General features: G+C 36.3%; 1 protein-coding gene across 2 annotated transcripts in view; it reads left to right on the forward strand.

Annotated features, from left to right (window-relative positions):
• The window catches only part of LOC110108498 (protein BLISTER), a gene marked incomplete at its 3' end in the record, with an annotated part of 58,283 nt that overhangs the window by 20,983 nt on the left and 19,611 nt on the right, over nt 1-17,689 (forward strand). The window contains 2 exon segments of one of the 2 annotated variants that reach the window (XM_020839172.2): nt 2,089-2,217; nt 12,052-12,128. In XM_020839172.2, coding sequence (XP_020694831.1) covers nt 2,089-2,217; nt 12,052-12,128 — 206 coding nt within the window. 2 annotated transcript variants of the gene reach the window in all.

Raw genomic sequence — 17,689 nt, forward strand, 5'->3', positions numbered from 1 at the left:
TCCTCCCTAGAAAGTGGCTCTAGAGGTGGCATGTCGTCTTCTCCCTCAAGGATCTCTACATCCGGATTCCTCCTCCCCCTAAGCGAGTTCGGATTTCCTCCTACGCCGTGGTCTCCGGTAGTCTCTCTTGCTTCCGACGTCGTCGGATTAGTCTTCATCTCAAGTAATTTCTTCATCATTTCTTCCATGGCCGTGAATTTTCCCTCCAACCTTTCATTGTTGGTGGTGATTTGATTTTGAAAATAAAAAAATCTTTCCTCCAAATCGGTTTTCAATTGACCCACTTCGCCTTCCAAGACGTCCACCTTCTTTCCGGCCATCGTTCTTCCAACAGATCCCAAAAAATCTTCTTCCGGAAACGATAAACTTGCTGAAATTTCAGAATTTCAGCCGCCGGTGGTCCCAAATTGATGTTCTGATATCAATTTAAATCACTTCTATAGCAAAACTCGATGTAAACTGCTGTTCTCAACAGGAAAAACAGCAAAACAGTGGAAAATCTGGAGAAATCTGAGAGAAACGTGATAGAAAATGTAGGAAAACAATGACAAACACTTGTATTCCACTAGTAGTTGCAAACAACAAACAAGATATAATTTTCCTTCAATTCGAGAGGAAGGAAAAACTCTCCACGATCTCTGGCAAAGCCAAGAGCCAAGACAAACCCTAGATCTCAAGAAGAAAACTTTCAAATTCAAGATGAGAGCCAATTCTCATCATAACTCCCTAATTAAAGCAAAAGGAAAGATACAAATTACATAAACACCCTCCTCATTTAAAAATTCCCTCCAACGAAACGCTCCAACCCTGCCTAGCCCGCTCTGGGTTCCACCATTTCTGCGACTGGGTTCCTCCCGGCTTTGGACCGCCGGGTGTAGAACCGGACCGGTCCAGCTGGGACCGGTCCAAGCGTAACACTCTGCATGTGAAATACTTTACACCCATTTTACTTCCATCCAAACAACCCTTAAGAGAAGAAAGAAGGGGAAAAGTATTTAATATATTTGGTAAACAATAAAGTCAATCAGGCAAGCAATTCAGCCTATCCCTTCAATCTTTTCAAATGGAACAAGGAGTTTGTATCCATGAGAAGGATAATTTATTTTGCAAGACTTTTAAACGGACAAATAACTTAAGAACAAAAGAAAGCATTCAGCTTTATTTGATCTGACTCCCTAAGCTCTAAAACCTAGATAGGTAGTCCAAACCAACTAGATAAATCCTTAAATAATGAGCTAAGGTGTTCTCCTTGTAATATAGCTTGCATTCATGCTAAGGTATACAATATCTTGAGGTAAATGCACCTTATTCTGACCATTACACTCTGAGACAAACATATTTTCTTGCATAGGGTCTGTAATCTTTTTTGTACCATGCATCTGAACACAGCGTTTGGGATTGTTATCAGCCAAATGTTGCTTCTTCTAGCAAACTTTAGGTTCGGCACTTAAACTTAAATCCAGAAAACTACGAACATCATTAAAATTTTCCAAACTCTTACTGAAATAAAATTTATAAATATTCTCAGCAAACTGTCACTCAAAATTGAAAGAATAGATAAAAATGAGTTTGTTCTTCCAGCTACAGCTTTAGACCTGGAGCCTTGTATAACTCTCACTCATTCTTCTCTGGTGACCTCCCATTCTTTTCATTGTTTAAACTGCTTTAAACAATCTTGTTTACACATTTGGTGATTTATTATTATTATTATTATTATTATTATTATTTTGTGATCTCTCTCTCCCTCTTTCTTACATTTTTGGTCTAATCATTTTCATTTTTATATGAACTTGTTACTTTTTAAGGAAGCATTGAAAAGAAACCTTGATTATCCATTGATCACTTGTGTTATCTCTAGTTACTATAGAAATATTCGCAGCTTTGTTTTTGTTTTTCTTATTTCTAATAAAATTTCTAATTTTATTAAGAGCATAAATTCTTTCTCATTCTACATTTAACTTTTTTCTCTGATGAAAATTTCTTATTCCAATATTCACAAGAGTGCATTTCCATGCTTTATCATGCTTGTGAATGAGGTTTTTATTTTTTATTTTTGAGCTTTAATTCTTGCTTAGATAATTGGTTCAGTTGTTTTTATGCACGCAGAGGGCAGTCGAGTCGCTTAAACTAGAGTATTCCAATGCACAATTAGAATGCAACGCTGCTGATGAAAGAGCAAAAATACTTGCTTCTGAAGTGATTGGGTTGGAGGAGAAGGTTGGAACTATTTATTATCTACTTGTTTTGTTGCCAACTATTTTTTTTTTTTAATTCAATCAATACCATATATATAAGACTGTTTTGAGCAAGTGGCTATGCTTTATTTTGTTGCTGCATAAGCAGTCATGTGACCCATAGCTAGTTTTACTCGTGGATATGTAGCACTTACTCAACCTATCCGACTGTTTAGCCGAAACAACAGCTTTGTGAAGGCATACTTTGTGGTCATCATAGATTATAATTCTTGCTTTCTATTTCCTTCGCCAAACATTTACTTATGTCCTCTTTTGAGTAAATATGATAGGCTAAAATTTCATGTTAAAAAATACCTGACATTAAATGTAATCCATGAGAAATATATGATCCCTTTTTATTATATATGTGAAGCCTATTATTGCTCATCTTTTGTTTCCAGACCTAATTTTAACATATAATTGCTTATTTTTAAATTATTTGGGAATAATTTTTTTGTTATTTCACTATCAAGAGTTGAATATTCCTGCATTAATTCAGTTCTGATGTGGTATCGTTAGTTACAAATGCTAACATATTTGTGCCAAAGTTATTAAAAACGTGTTTTAGGAGCAAAGTAAAACGATTTGCTGGCCTTGTGCATAGCTTGCCCATGAAGTGCAAGCTCATAGCAAAGTGCATGTGTTGTGCTGCTTTACCGTGTTGTGTCGTAGCGTTGAGCACTTGGTTTTGAATCAAAATGAAACCTTGGCTCGGATTTCATGGTTTGATTCATCAGCTGCCACAGTTACTAGTTACGAATGTACGCTTCCTTCCATTGCTTCTCATAGTCATTAAGGCGTTGCTCATCGGTTCTTTGTTCTCTCATGTTGGAGCTAGTTCCTGAGTGGGTTTTCTCTTCACGTTCTCTTGCCTAATAAATTTATTATACACATCAATGAATCTTCCTCTTCTCCATGGGCTTATGGTTCTCGGAAGCCTAACATAGAAGTGTAAATAATTCTTAATTATCTTATTAGCTTTCAAGAACAACAATATCAAGCCTTTATCCCACTACACGGTCAACTACATGAATCCTTCTGCTCCATTGTGTCTTGTTAAGAGTCAACTTCTCATTTAGATTTAATAAAAAAGATCATTTTTAATATTTTCTATCCAAGTCTTTTTAGGTCTACCTCTACCTTTCTTAATATAGGTCAAATCCAATACCTTTGCTCTCCTACTTAATTAGATAATTAGCAATATAAATAGTAATTAAATAATTAGTTAGTAATATAATATTTAAATGATTAATTAGATAATTAATAAAATAGTTAGTAATTAAAACTTATTAAAATAGTGCTTAAATAATTAATTAAATAATTAGCTGTGTAAGTAGTAATTAAATAATTAGTTTTTTCAAATAATAATCAAATAATTAATTGGATAAATATCAGTGTAATTGGCAGTCAAATACTTATTAAAATAACATCTAAATAAATAACTAGATAATTAGTACTTTAATTAATAATAAATTCAAATTGTCTGATAATTAAGCTATCATTTAATTATATTATTTATAATTGTAACTAATTGATGGTATTTAAAACTGAAATAAATAAGTAACTTGTATTTAAAATGCAAATTAAATTTGAGTTTTTAGTTAACTAACTGCCTCAAATCCTAAGTTATGTTGCCAAATAGTTTCAGAGGATTTACTAGGATTTAAAATCTTTTTTTTCCAACCTGTTTTTAGGATTTAACACTCTTAAGATTTAGTAAATATGGATTTACAGGATTTACGAAATCCTACTTGAGCTAAATCTTACTTGTTGCCAAACAACCCCTAAATAGGCATTGTATCTTCACTATCCACTTTGAGATTCATTTTACCCAGGCATGTCTCTTTATATTAATAATCCAATGGTTGCTTAATAGATGCATTCCTTGTTCTAGGTTCCAGTTTGACAAGAGACACTGCTTACACCATCAAGCCCAACCCTTTACATTTCCTCCGCTGCATTATCCATGTTGTGATTTTCCCCAACTTGAGCACATTCTTGTTGTACGCCTGTGCTTTCTCCTCCTTCCAAATTTATTACATTGTTCAAATTTGATAGATCTTAGTAGAATCTCTAGCTCACTAACCAATAGCATGACCTTCACCACATACTACCTCAACCAGTCATTACTTTTGAGGGCTACATTCAACCGCTTGAAAACTTTTTTTTATGGTTCTCTCAAAATAAAAATTAGTCAAACATTAAATATTAGTAGCTAATCTTATAGTTTTTAAATTATAACCTTGGCATATTGAATAACTTCAATTTTACCCAATTTCACCTTTTTTAACTCTCATTCTAACTAACACCAAATGTCAACATTAGTTTTTTGTCAAACACCTTGCATCAAAAAGATAAAAACCAACACAATGAAATATAATAATTTCCTATAGAGTTATCACTCTGAGGGTCTGTCGGCCCGGTTAGCCAATATCTAATAATTTTTTATTGACATGCAGACCATTGCACACATATATACAGTGCCCATCCTTTTACAAATAAGTTTCAATATATATTATATAAGTCATCACGTCAAGTATAAGTTTCATAATCAATATGGTTTGTAGAGTAATGATTATTTGTATTTAACAGAACTAATGTTCATGAATTAAATCCTCTACCATATGATCAAATTACATGAACACGAGCTTGTGTAATAATAAATTAAGGTAGCATTGGCCGTACACAGACTAATATCATCAACAACGTCAACATCATCAAGCATTTATCCCACTTTTTGGGGGGCGGCTACATGAATCCTTTTTCTCCATTGTGCTATGTTAAAAGTTAAATTCTCTTTTAAATCTAATAAAGAAATGTCATTTCTAATATTCTCTAACCAAGTCTTTTTAGGTTTACCTCTACCTTTCTTAACATAAGTTAAATATCCTACATTTACTTTCCTAACCGAGTCATCGAAAGGCCGCCGTTTTATGTGACCAAACCATCTAAGGGGACTCTCTCTAATCTTATCTTTCACTGGAGCTACAACCTTTTCACGTATATGCTCTTTCTTATCTTGTCTCTAAGAGTAAAGCCACTCATCCACCTGAGCATCCTCATATTTGTAACACTTAACTTAATGATTATGCTTCTCTTTTAATGGCCAACATTTTGCACCATAAAAACATTGCAGGTCTAACCACCATCTTATAGAAATTTTTCTTAAGTTTGAGGGGGACTTTTCTATCACACTACAAGCCCGATTCATTCCTCCACTTCAACCATCCAACTTGAATTCTACTAATAATATCCCCATCTATTTCACCATCACTCCAAACAATAGACCCCATATATTTAAAATGTGTACTCTTATTAATGACTTGATAACCCGAAGTCACAATCCCCCTCTAGAAATATTATTGCTAAAATTGCACTCCATATGTTTAGTTTTATATCTACTCAAATGAAACCCTTTGAACTCTAAGGTTGACCTCTATAATTAAAGTTTACCTTCAACTCCCTCTCTAGTCTTATCAACAAGAAGAATATTGTCAACAAAAAGCATACACCAGGGTACAACCTCTTGCAAATGTCTAGTGAGAACATCATTGACTAAAGGAAAAAGATATGGCTTAAGGCTGATCTTTGATGTAATCCAACTGAAATAAGAAAATAATTGGTCTAACCACCTTGTTTCTGAACATGAGTAACAGCTCCTGCATATATATCCTTAATGACTTGAATTTAAGAATTATTGACCCCTTTCTTTTCTAGAACTCTTTATAGCACTTCTCTTTGAATTTTATCATATGCTTTCTCTAGATCAATACATATTATATGTAGATCCTCCTATTCTCTTCTCCATCAAACCTCTCAATAAATGTATAGCTTCCATACTAGACCTACCTAACATGAATTCAAATTGATTTTGAGAAACGTTACTATCACGCCGCAACCTATGCTCCATAACTCTCTCCCATAGTTTTAAAGTATAACACATTAACTGAATTTACCTATAATTTGCACAATCTTGTGCATCACCTCTATTCTTAAAAATAGGAATCAACACACTCATTTTTCACTCATTTGACATTTTTTTAGTCTTCAAAATAATATTAAAAAGTTTAATAAGCCAAGAAATTCCTTCATCTCCTAAGCATTTTCACAACTCTATTGGAATATTATTAGATCCAACATCCTGTCCACACTTTATTTTCTTTAAAGCCTCTCTAACTTCGATTTTACTAATACGTCGATAAAAATAAAAATATTTATTTTCATTTAGGATGCTAAGGTCACTAAAGTGAATCGCCTTCTCATAATCTTCATTGAAAAGCTTATAAAAATATCTCATCCACCTTTGTTGAATATCTTCTACTAATAAAAATATTTTTTGATTTTTATCTTTAATGCACTTCACTTGAACTAAATCCTTACTAAGCTTATCTCTTTGTTTGGCTAACTTAAACATATATCTTTCGCCATCCTTAGTGTCTAGTCTATTATATAAATCATTAAAAGCTAAAATCTTTGCATCGCAAATTACTTTCTTATACTCTTATGGGCCTCACTATCATTCCCATTTATAAGAAATTTTCTATCTAAATCAATTTTTATAACAAATAAACTTATTTTTTTATCTCTTCTTGAACATTTTGATTCCACCTCCATCTATTTTTACTATTAGGAGCTTTTCCTTTGATATTCCAAGCACATCTTTTGCAACATTCTTAATATCAGTAGCTACTTTTTCTCACACAACATTAGCTTCCTCGTGCGCAGAAAAAATCTTATGATATGATATCTTACTCTCAAAAATATTTTTGTTAATATTCTTTAAATGCCCCAATCTAATCCTGAAACAACGTTTTGCTTTATTTGTTATTTTCTCCCCTTTCGTCTTAAAAATTCTAAAACTAATAAGCGATGTTAGGTACATAAACTTTCACTTAGAATAACTTTACAATCTTTGCAATCTAAATGATTTATTTTTCACAGGCTAATGTCATCATGAACAATAAATTAGATCTAATACATGAATATACTAATAAATAAGAAGTTGACACATGATTGATGACCTAAAATATCTTGGAGCTTCATACAAATAGCAAGGGTAATACCTAACAAAGAAGAGTATGTTTATATGCTAATTAACAATAGTTATTTATAGTACTTGGCACAAATTCCAACTTTGATTGCAGTTAGCTCGACTCCACCAAGCGGATGCCCTATAAGAAGTGAAATCAGACAATTATAAAGAAACACTTTAAGGCATTTGAGTTAATCGATCTAAGCTACACTACTAATGCTAACATTAAGCATCACGAGAGATCAACCTTATGGTCCTCCTAGTTACATCAAGTGGGCCATAACTCAATGGTTCCTCACAAAAAAATTAGATTGAAAAAATATCTATAATGCGATATAAGGATTAAAAAAATATAGAGTTTGATCTATTCAAACATTGATCCTAGATATAAGGCTTTCTCTGAATGCAAGCTAAAACTCATCATAATAGTAGTTCAAGGCTATACAAAAAAACCCAATAAAATTTATCTTAATCATTATAAAAGAGAGATTGCCTATTTATGTAATTTATAAATAAGAAGAAGAAAAAAAAGATGAAGGAGAGATTGAAAGAGGAAGAAACTCACTATTGTAGGAGAAGAAATTTGAGGTGATGATTGTTGTTGTCGCCTTAGGCTAAATTGAAGGCTAAGTTTTAGGAGGAGGAAAGGGAGCAATTAGTGGATGTTTGGCGACAACCTCAAGTGAGGAGTAGAAGAATTGAGAGATAAGTGATGCCCTAGGTCTCTTCGCCTTAAATGACAAGAGGGAAGGTGTTGAGGGCAGGAGTATCTCATGATTAGTGTGATTGGAGAGAGATATGTGAGAGATGAGCTTGTGCCTGCATGAGAGAGGGTCAAAAATGGTCGTGAGCTTGGTCGGCTTGCTCTTAGCGTGTAGAGGGGTGGTTCGCTCAGTTCGTTCCGCAAAGAACACTTGAACCAATTTGGTCCAGGTCTGGGTATTACAAATATTATCCTAATTGATAACATATTCATCTCAATATTCTTATTTATACCTCACTTGATTTTTTTACTGATTTCTTTGTTATCCAAGCCCATGATCCAATCAACATAGCTAGTCTTAGTGCTATTTTTTTCTTTGTGATATTCTTTTGTCAAATAATACAGGTAAGGAATTTATTCATTTTAACTAGTCAGATCTAATTCTACAGGTATTCAACTTATTTTCTCCGTTATATGCTCATCTTTTGTATGATAGAGCCAAACGTAATGCATGTTAGCATATCTAGGTATCTGTTGATCTTTTGACAAATTATTAATTGATCGTTAGTTGTTTCATATCCTATGTATTCCAGATTGTGCACTCGTTCTTTCTTAACACTAATGACAAACCAGTTTTTATTTTTTGAAATTTTCCATTTTTTATTACTTCTCTTTTACGATGTAAAAAACATAATCATTAACTCTTATAAAAAATAGCTTATATTAAGCACTTCAGGTTAGATGTATATTGTAACTAGATTGATATAGAATGTATAGATTTAATATTGATCTGATGCAGGACATATATGAAAATATGACTTAGGTAAGGATTTTGCACGCTTGATGATTAAGAGCAAATTAATTAAAGCTTTATGGTAAATTAAACAATGAAATAAAACTCAAAGAGTGGTAAACACAAGCTTAGGCCAAGTTACTTGCGAAAAGTAAAAACCACATAACAATCATTTACTCTCGACGTTGCATACGAAATAGTTTTCAACAAGAAATCCCTAATCTAACAATAAGATTAGGCATGTGAGGTTCCCTCACTTAACTCTCCTACATTTACTAGGCTTTAGCGGAGTGTTGCATGATTTATATGATTCAATTAAAACCACAAGTAAGGATCAACCATGAAGGTATGAGAGAAGGGAAAAGCCCACCTTTGTCAAGATTAAACTTGAAATAAAGTTGTAAGGAAGAAATTCTGGAATTTGGACAGCTGTTATGTGGAGACAAGACTTAGGAACCTTCCGGCCAGGTTGGGCAGCAGTTGGTGGCTGCATGAACTTTTGGACTGCACATCTCTATGTCCAGAAAATTCTGGACATCAAGTTACTCAATCCTGGAAAGCTGGACAACAACTATAATAGCATGGACAGCAGCTTGTATGGCTAGGAATCCTTGGGCAGATCAAAGGACAGTATCTTGGAGGGGAAAATTTCAGACTTCATGGTCTCTGGAGGCAGTGAATTAAGGAAAATTGTAGGGGGAATTCGTGAACAGCAGCAGGAATATCCTTGGGTTTGATTTTCTTGCTTAGGTGGCAAGTTACTTAGATCCCCAAATTAAATTGGAGGGAGAAGGGATTGAAAGTTTCCAAGAATTAGGTGTCTCCTTTGGAAACAAATCAAGGGGATTGGAGAGAGAGGAGGGGCGGGTGGAGAGAGAGAGAGAGAGAGAGGGTTTGAATTATTACCAAGAGGGGAGCTTGCCTTTTGGAAATAATTCCATAGGAATCCAAGAGGGGGCCGGCGGCATAGGGGGAGGTTTGGGAAGGTTAAGCAAGTGTATTAAGACTTAATTAAATGGAATTCACTAATTAAAGGAAGTAAATTTATTCCAATCTAATTTAAATTCAATTTGGATTTGATTTTAGAAACTTTCCTAAAATAGGATTCTATTTTAGGAAATGTTTCAAATTTCAAATTTGAATTAAATGATTGAAATTAAATAACTTTCTCAAGAGAAGCGAAGCAAGAGAGGAAAGTAATCAAGTGGAAATTAGGAAATTGGAGGCAAGGGGAAGAGGGTGAAACCGGCGGCTAGGCTAGGGCTTGGTGGAGGTGGAGGGGTCAGATGCGTCACCCAATTAAGGAAACCATCTTGGGTGGCCGACGGCTAGGTGGGGTGGGGAAGAGGGTAAGTGGGCCGGCGGCTAGGTGGGGTGGGGAAGAGGGTAAGTGGGCCGGTGGTTGCGGTGGGGAATTTGGCCGGCGGCAAGGTGGAGTGTGGCTAGGGAATCCGGCGGCTAAGAGGAAAGGGAGTTAGATGGGAATTTTGGTGGCTTAATGGGGAAGGAGGAAGGGAAAGGAAAAGGAACAAAAGAAAGGTAGGGCAAGAAGAACCACGATCCGGCCGTCTCCTAGGTTGGTGGGTGATCTGATTTCCCTCCCTAGGGATTTCTCCAAAGCTCTCTCCTAGAACTCTCACAACTCAAAGAACACATGTGCAAGAATTTTCTTATAATTCATTCATTCATTAACCCCCAAAGAAGAAGAGTGGGGGGGGGCATGAGAAAATAAAAAAGTAATACAATGCCCCTAGGGCTTACACATACCTAAGCCCTTAAGTAAGGGAAAAAAAGAGAAAAGCATAATAAACTTCATAAAATAAAAATAATACATCAATCATAAATATGAAAATAAAAAGTAGCGCGATGTAATCGTGGCCGTAGATCGACGACCACGCCTCTAGTAGATTTTCCATGTCTTGATGTCCTCATCATTCCATGGTGTAACTTGGATGAAAATGGGTGACCTTTGATTACTCACCTTCTTATATTCTAGTGATTGCTCCTCTATGTAAATGTTTATCCTTTTTGTGTTCCTCTCACATGCATCTTATTTACTCAATTCTTGTCAAATCAATTAATTTTTTGTGCAAGTCTATACTTTTTCAAGGTCTATAAAGACATGTAAAGATATTTTAGTGTTTTTTTTATACTTGTGTTAGTTATTTTTAGCATGGCGATGCCTTGATGGTTAATTGGTACAAAATCAAATTGATTTTGATATCATATGATTTTTCTTGGTTTTTGTTCCATCATTTATAACTTTATTGCATGACTCATATGTTTGATTACTCTAAAATTAACGTATTTTTAATAACCCTTATATTAGTTAAGTTGGTACTAAACTTTTGCTTCTTCAATCATTACATCCTTTCCATTTCAAGGTTTTTGTTGGTCATGTTACTCCAATATCTCCCATAGTTCTGTTATTTTCATTGTGTATTTAAAAGTTTTAAGTTTATTAATTATCTTCAAAGCTCAACTTTTCTTTCTCTTAATTATATATTTTTATACTTCTATGAGTCCATTTCTGTAGAAATGTCTTTAAAGAGGAGATAAATCATGTTAGCTTCATAATCTGTTCAGTTTAATTATACAATCTTTCCATGCTCTTTGGTTCAGTCATGCTACATGTCACTTCAGAAAATATTGCTGTGGACTGTATGCCACTCTTAACTTTATAAAGCTTGCAATGTCGTAAGAGTAATACAAAATAAGGTTTTTCTTTTCCTTCTGTGTTTGTGTGTCCAAAATGAGAGGTTTCAAAGAGACCTTGCTTATTGTTTTTGAAGCTTCGAAGGATGTACACAGAAGTTCTTTATTTTTTGTTAATTTTTTTAGCAATACAGATGCAGGGTTCCATTTTATGTAATAATGCCTAATTTATATGTTTTTCTTTTCTTTTTTATTTTTTTGTTAGGTTTAGAAAATGCCTTGCTTCTTGTCTTTGGTCCTTCTAAGGATATACGCAGAAATTCACTATAATTTTGTCAATAATATATATGCAGGCTTGGTCTTATTTAGTAATACACTAATACCTGATTTAGATGTTTTTTTTTTCTCTTTCCTTTTTGAAAGTCTTACCTTCAGCAATGAAGAATACCTCTACCTCAACAACCTTACAGGATATAGTAGTTCAAAACTAAATTGTCTTCAGGCACTTCAATTTTTTTTAGTACTTTGATGGCAAACTTTGTGAAGATGGGCTTAACTTTAGGTTTTGTGGACTCATAATCCTTTTTTTTTTTATGATTTTCTTGCTAAATCAATCTGTATTAATATTTGATAGGCGCTCAGGCTAAGGTCAAATGAGCTTAAGATGGAAAAGCAATCGGAGAACTTGTCTTCTGAGATTGCTTCCTACAAGTATGTTTTGCATATCTTGCTCAACTACCTTCTGTCTTTATGCATATCGTTGTAACATTTGGCAGATCCTAAGCCTGCTCCAGCTCACTTAAGCTACAAGGAGTGATTTTAAAACAGGATGAAAGCTATACTCTTCTATTTGTACATATTATTCATAATAAACCTACCTTTACAACCTGTACGCATAAAGATTTGAGTCTTTTACGTTGATTCATACCACTTTTTATTGACGAATATTAAGAATATGATTATTAGATTCATATTTCAAACACGATCTGTTACTTCCTTGCCAATACAGATTATGTAAGTACTTAGTAGCACATATCTATGAGGACTTTCTAATGAGCATTTGGAAACAAAATCTAAATGCTACTTATCATCTAGACTTAATTACATAATTTTCTGTTAGCGGTTGGATCAAAAGCATGAATGTAGTCTGACTTACCGAGCTGATGATAATGCTGTTCAGTTATTTTTTTTGTTTGTCAATGACTCAATTGTTATTTTGTATTTAACAATTTTTGAAATGACATTTGGAAGGATCTGTTTGAATAACTTGGCTTTTTTGTTTTTTGGTTGAAACTGTTCATGTTCAGTCGATTTGATCAGATGTTGCATGTTTTTCATTTCTATTATTGAATCTTTTGAACTGTTGAATTCATGTATTCTTTTACTTAGCTTCACGTGATTATATCTTGTTATTAGTGTAATGTTTTATTGACAGTTGCATGTATTGGGAAAAAAGGAACTCTTGTCAGAAATTAGAACTCGTTTATCTAGGTTCAGCAGTATGTTCTCCTTCTGAAGTTTTTCAAATTTTATTTTATAATTAAGAGTGCATTAGTAGAAATGTTTTCCAAATAGGGACAAGCTATCAAGGGGACAGTATTGCCGAGAATGTGATAGGAAGCGCTTGTAAAAATTAAATAACCCTAGGCTTAAAAAAACCCAAACTCAATCCACAAGAATTAATAGGAAAAAACGAAGAAAACCTTTTTTTAATTCATGCTAGATGGAAGAAAATAGCAAGATACAATGGATCCTCAATTGGAGAGGAGTATCCGGCTCTCCTAATTCCTTAGCCGTCGGCTAGAGCCCAAAACACCCTAAGGACACTTCAATTTCAGCAAACAAAAGCATAACCCTAACTCTAGGGAAATAACCTACTTAAAGCATGCAATAATGAAAAAAAAAAGAGCATACAATAATGCTGAAAATACCAAAACAACCCCTCTGAATTTTCTCTCCTAATTAAACCTTAATTCCCTCTTTAAAAAGGCTGTTGGACCCCACCTCAAAGGGGAGAAAGTTTACTAGGTGGAACTCTTATTCTGCCTTTGATATACGGTTGGATCGGTCTAGGGTCCTATCTAACAATACCTCCTCCCAAAGACCCACCTTGTCCTCAAGGTCTAAGGACATAAACTGATGCTTCACTCTTTCGTACGGCTCCCATGTGATGTCATAGTCAGGTAGGTTTTTCCACTTTATTAGCACTTACCCTCTCCATGTCGTTCCCCTTTTAGCTCCAGTGGTTCCAACACTACTTCCAAATTCTTTTTCAGTGTCCCGGGTAACTCTGAATTAGATACATGATCCCTAATAACTCTCCTCAATTGTGCCACGTGGAACACTAGGTGTATGGTATCAGTCGGGGGTAACCTTAATCGATAGGCTACTGCTTCAATCCTTTCCACTATCTCATAAGGGCCAAAGTACCTCGGAGTCAGCTACCATCCTTTGTCTGTAACCATCCTTTGTTTGTAGTGACGAAGCTTCAAGTATACCTTATCCCCTATCTAAAATTCGATGTCCTTCATGCACTCATCTATCTGTTTATTCATGATTTACTGATCCCTCAACAAGTACCTTTTCAATTCATCCAACACCCTTTCCCTCTTCTCCAAGTATTGCTCCATTGAAGAAACTAGTGTGCTACTTTGCCCAAAGTGCACCAAGTGAGGTGAATCCCTTTCGTACAACACTTTGAAAGGAGTTATATGGGAAGCTGAATGATATGAAATGTTGTACTAGTATTCTATCCATGCTAGTCACTTGGCCCACAATCGAGATGTCTCTGAAGCAAAACATCGCAGGTATGTCTCTTGACTCTTGTTTACTACCTCCATTTGCCCGTCTGTCTGGGGGTGGTAAACGGTGCTCTTCTTCAACATTGCCTCATGCAATTTGAGCAACTCCCTCCAAAAATGATTGAGGAACACCTTATCTTGGTCGGACACTATAGACTCTAGTATCCTATGCAGTTTGACCACTTCTCTGATGAAAGTTGCTTCCACTATCACTGTCGTGTAAGGATGTCGTAGAGAGATGAAATGAGCATACTTGCTCAACCTGTCAACCACCACCAAAATCACTGTAAACCCCTCAAATTGGGGTAACCCATCTATAAAATCCATAGTGATCTTCTCCCACACTTTGTCTTGAAGAATTAGGGGTTGAAGTAATCCCCATTGAGCCATGACCATGTATTTGTTCCTCTAGTATACCTCACATCTAGCCACAATCTCCTCCACATTGTTGTGCATTCCCTTCCAATACATCTTTGCTGCCAATCTTTTGTATGTCTTATGCACACCAGAATGGCCTCCAATAGCACTCCCATTTAACTCCTACTAGGTGTGGAATATGAACCGAGGTCCATGGAAACACAAACCTCCTTTAGTATAGCTGTCTTGGTGGCTACTCTCATCCCTCAGTAGTTCCGCCTTAATCTTCCTCAGCTCCTCGTCCTGCTCACTCTCCTCTTTAATAGCCCATCTGTAATATCAGTTTTTGCTCCAGGTTCGTCCGGACGAAGTCGGATCGTCCGGGACGATCGGTACAGGTTGTGCAGAGAAAATCATGTTTGGCTGTATGGTTCGTCTGGACGAAATCAGGATCGTCTGGTCCCCCCCCCAAAAAAAAAAAAACACACACACACCATTAGTCATATTGACATGGCTAACTCCTGGAGCTCCCCCACGTATTTGGATGAGACATGAGCTGTCTTTGTTTTCTAACCATGACCTATACTAGATCTTAAAGTCATAGCCCAACAACTTTGACAACCACCTCTGATGCTCCTCAGTCACCATCCTTTGCTCTAATAGGTAATTCAAGCTCCTCTGGTTTGTCCTGACGATGAAATGTCGGCCAAAAAAGTAAGGCCGCCACTTTTTAATAGCTAATATAATGACCTTCAACTCTCTCACATAGATTGACTTCAACTTAGCTCTAGTTGTCAACACCTAGTTAAGGATCAGAAAAACCTAGATGCTCTATTAGTGGCCATGCTATAGTTTTGCATCTTCTCATAAATCTCTTGTAGTACCCAGTCAACCCTAGGAAATCGCTCAGCTCCTCAGATCCTAAGTAGAGGTCATTTCATTATTTCCTCAATCTTGGCCTAATCAATAACCAACAGCCATCCCCTCCTGAGATATCACATGCCCTAAGTACTCCATATTGGCTTGTGCAAAACAACACGTTTTCAAGTTGGTCCTCAGCTGATGCTCTTGTAACACCTCTAATACCACCCTCAAGTACTCCAAATGCTCCTCATTCGACCTACTGTACACCAAGATGTCATTAAAGAAAGTACAAATTTACTGAGGTATGGTTGAAACACCCTGCTCATAAGGGACTTGAATGTAGCAGGGGCGTTGGTGAGGCCAAACGACATCACCAAAAACTTATAGTGTCCTTCATGTGTCCGAATGCTGTCTTCGGAACATCCTTCTCTTTCATCCTAATCTTATGGTACCTAGAATTTAGATCCATCTTCGTGAACTCCACTGCTACACAAAGTTCGTTCAATAACTCATCTACCACTAGATGGGAAGCTTTTCCTGCACAATTTCCTTATTTAGGTTTCAATAATCCATGTAAAATCTCCAGCTTCCATCTTTCTTCTTGCCCAGTAAGATTGGGATAGAAAAAAAGACTCACGCTTGGCCTGATTATTTAATCTCTTCCTCCTGGATCTAAGGGTAGCGGTAAGGCCTGACACTTATTGGTGACATCACCTCCCTCATGATGATGGCGTGCTCCTACTCCCTTTGTGGTGAAAATCCTTGTGGTGGCTGAAAAACCTTGTTGAACTGTTGTATAAGCAGTTGCACTGACGAAGGGATGTCTCCCCCTTCCTCCAATCTACCCTTCTCTAAGTGCTACAGCTCTACCAGAAATCCTCCTTCCATCTTCTATAGGGTCCTCACCATGGTTTTGAGAGATACCGTAGCTTTGGATAACCTTGCATCTCTCTTTATCACCACCCTTCTTCCCTCCACGTCCAGCTCCATCGTCAGTGCTCCCCAATTAACCTTGGTCTCCCTCAAGGGATGTAGCCATTTCATCCCCGGGATGACATCAGTGCTCCCTAACTCAATTGGAAGGAAATCCTCCCTCACCTGGACCCTCTATATGGTTAGAACAACTCCCCTACACGCTCCTCTACCCATCTCCACCTTCCTCGCTCTGTGTCAAAGAAAACCTTTTTAATTTGATGATAGATGGAAGAAAACAACAAGATACAATGGATCCTCAATTGGAGAGGAGGATCCGACTCTTCTAATTCCCTAGCTGATGGCTAGAACTTAAAACACCCTAAGAACACTTCAATTTCAGCAAACAAAAATATAACTCTAATCCTAAGAAAATAACCTACTTAAATCATACAATAATATTGAAAATCTTAAAACAACATCTCCTTTGAATATTCCCTCCTAATCAAACCTTAATTCCCTCTTTAAAAAGGCTGCTGGACCCCACCCCAAAGGGGCGGAAGCTTACTGACCGGTTGGACCAGCTCAGGGGCCGGTCTAACAGAATGATGACATCTTCTACTGTTAGGACTTAGGATCTCTAGAAGATTCTCAACATACTTCATTAGTCAAAAGGATCATTAACCTTTATGAAAACCTTCATCTTCCTATAGCAGTAGCTAACTGGTCTCTACTGTATTTGAGATGTCTTGGGTTTGAGTTGTGGAAACAGTCTATCCGTAGATGCAGGGTTAAGGCTACATACATTAGTCCTCTCTCAACCATGCAATGGTACGAATACTATATGCTGAGTACTTTCTTAAAAATACTTTCTTAAAAATAGAAAATGCTCCATTGCCCTAATTAGCATTGCGCTACATGGCAGAGTGTGCTGCAACGATGGTTTGAGGCTACCTTTCCATTACAGTATAATATGGGTGGGCTATTTTGGCACTATCAGTGGGTCACTGTTAGACCGGTCCACTGGACCGGTCCAGCCGGTCCGCACAGGACCGGCCCAGCCATAACGAGGCGGAAGCTCCGCCTCTCATTTCCGCACGCACGCCGCCGATTCAGCCGCACGCCCGAATAGGAAGGTTTTTGAATGGATTTTAGGAGGGAAATTGATTGTAGGGATTGTTTAGGGAATTCCTTTTGAATTGTATGCATTAAATAGTAGATTTTCCCAGGGGTTGAGCATCTTGAATTTGGCTGAAATTTGAGATCCCGTAGATTTAGGTTTTCTTTGGGCTCTAGCGGCGTCTAGAGATTTGGGAGAGATCGATCCTCCTCTCGAAT

The sequence above is a fragment of the Dendrobium catenatum genome, unplaced genomic scaffold, assembly GCF_001605985.2.
Source record: "Dendrobium catenatum unplaced genomic scaffold, ASM160598v2 fragScaff_scaffold_72, whole genome shotgun sequence".
Taxonomy (NCBI): Eukaryota; Viridiplantae; Streptophyta; class Magnoliopsida; order Asparagales; family Orchidaceae; genus Dendrobium; species Dendrobium catenatum.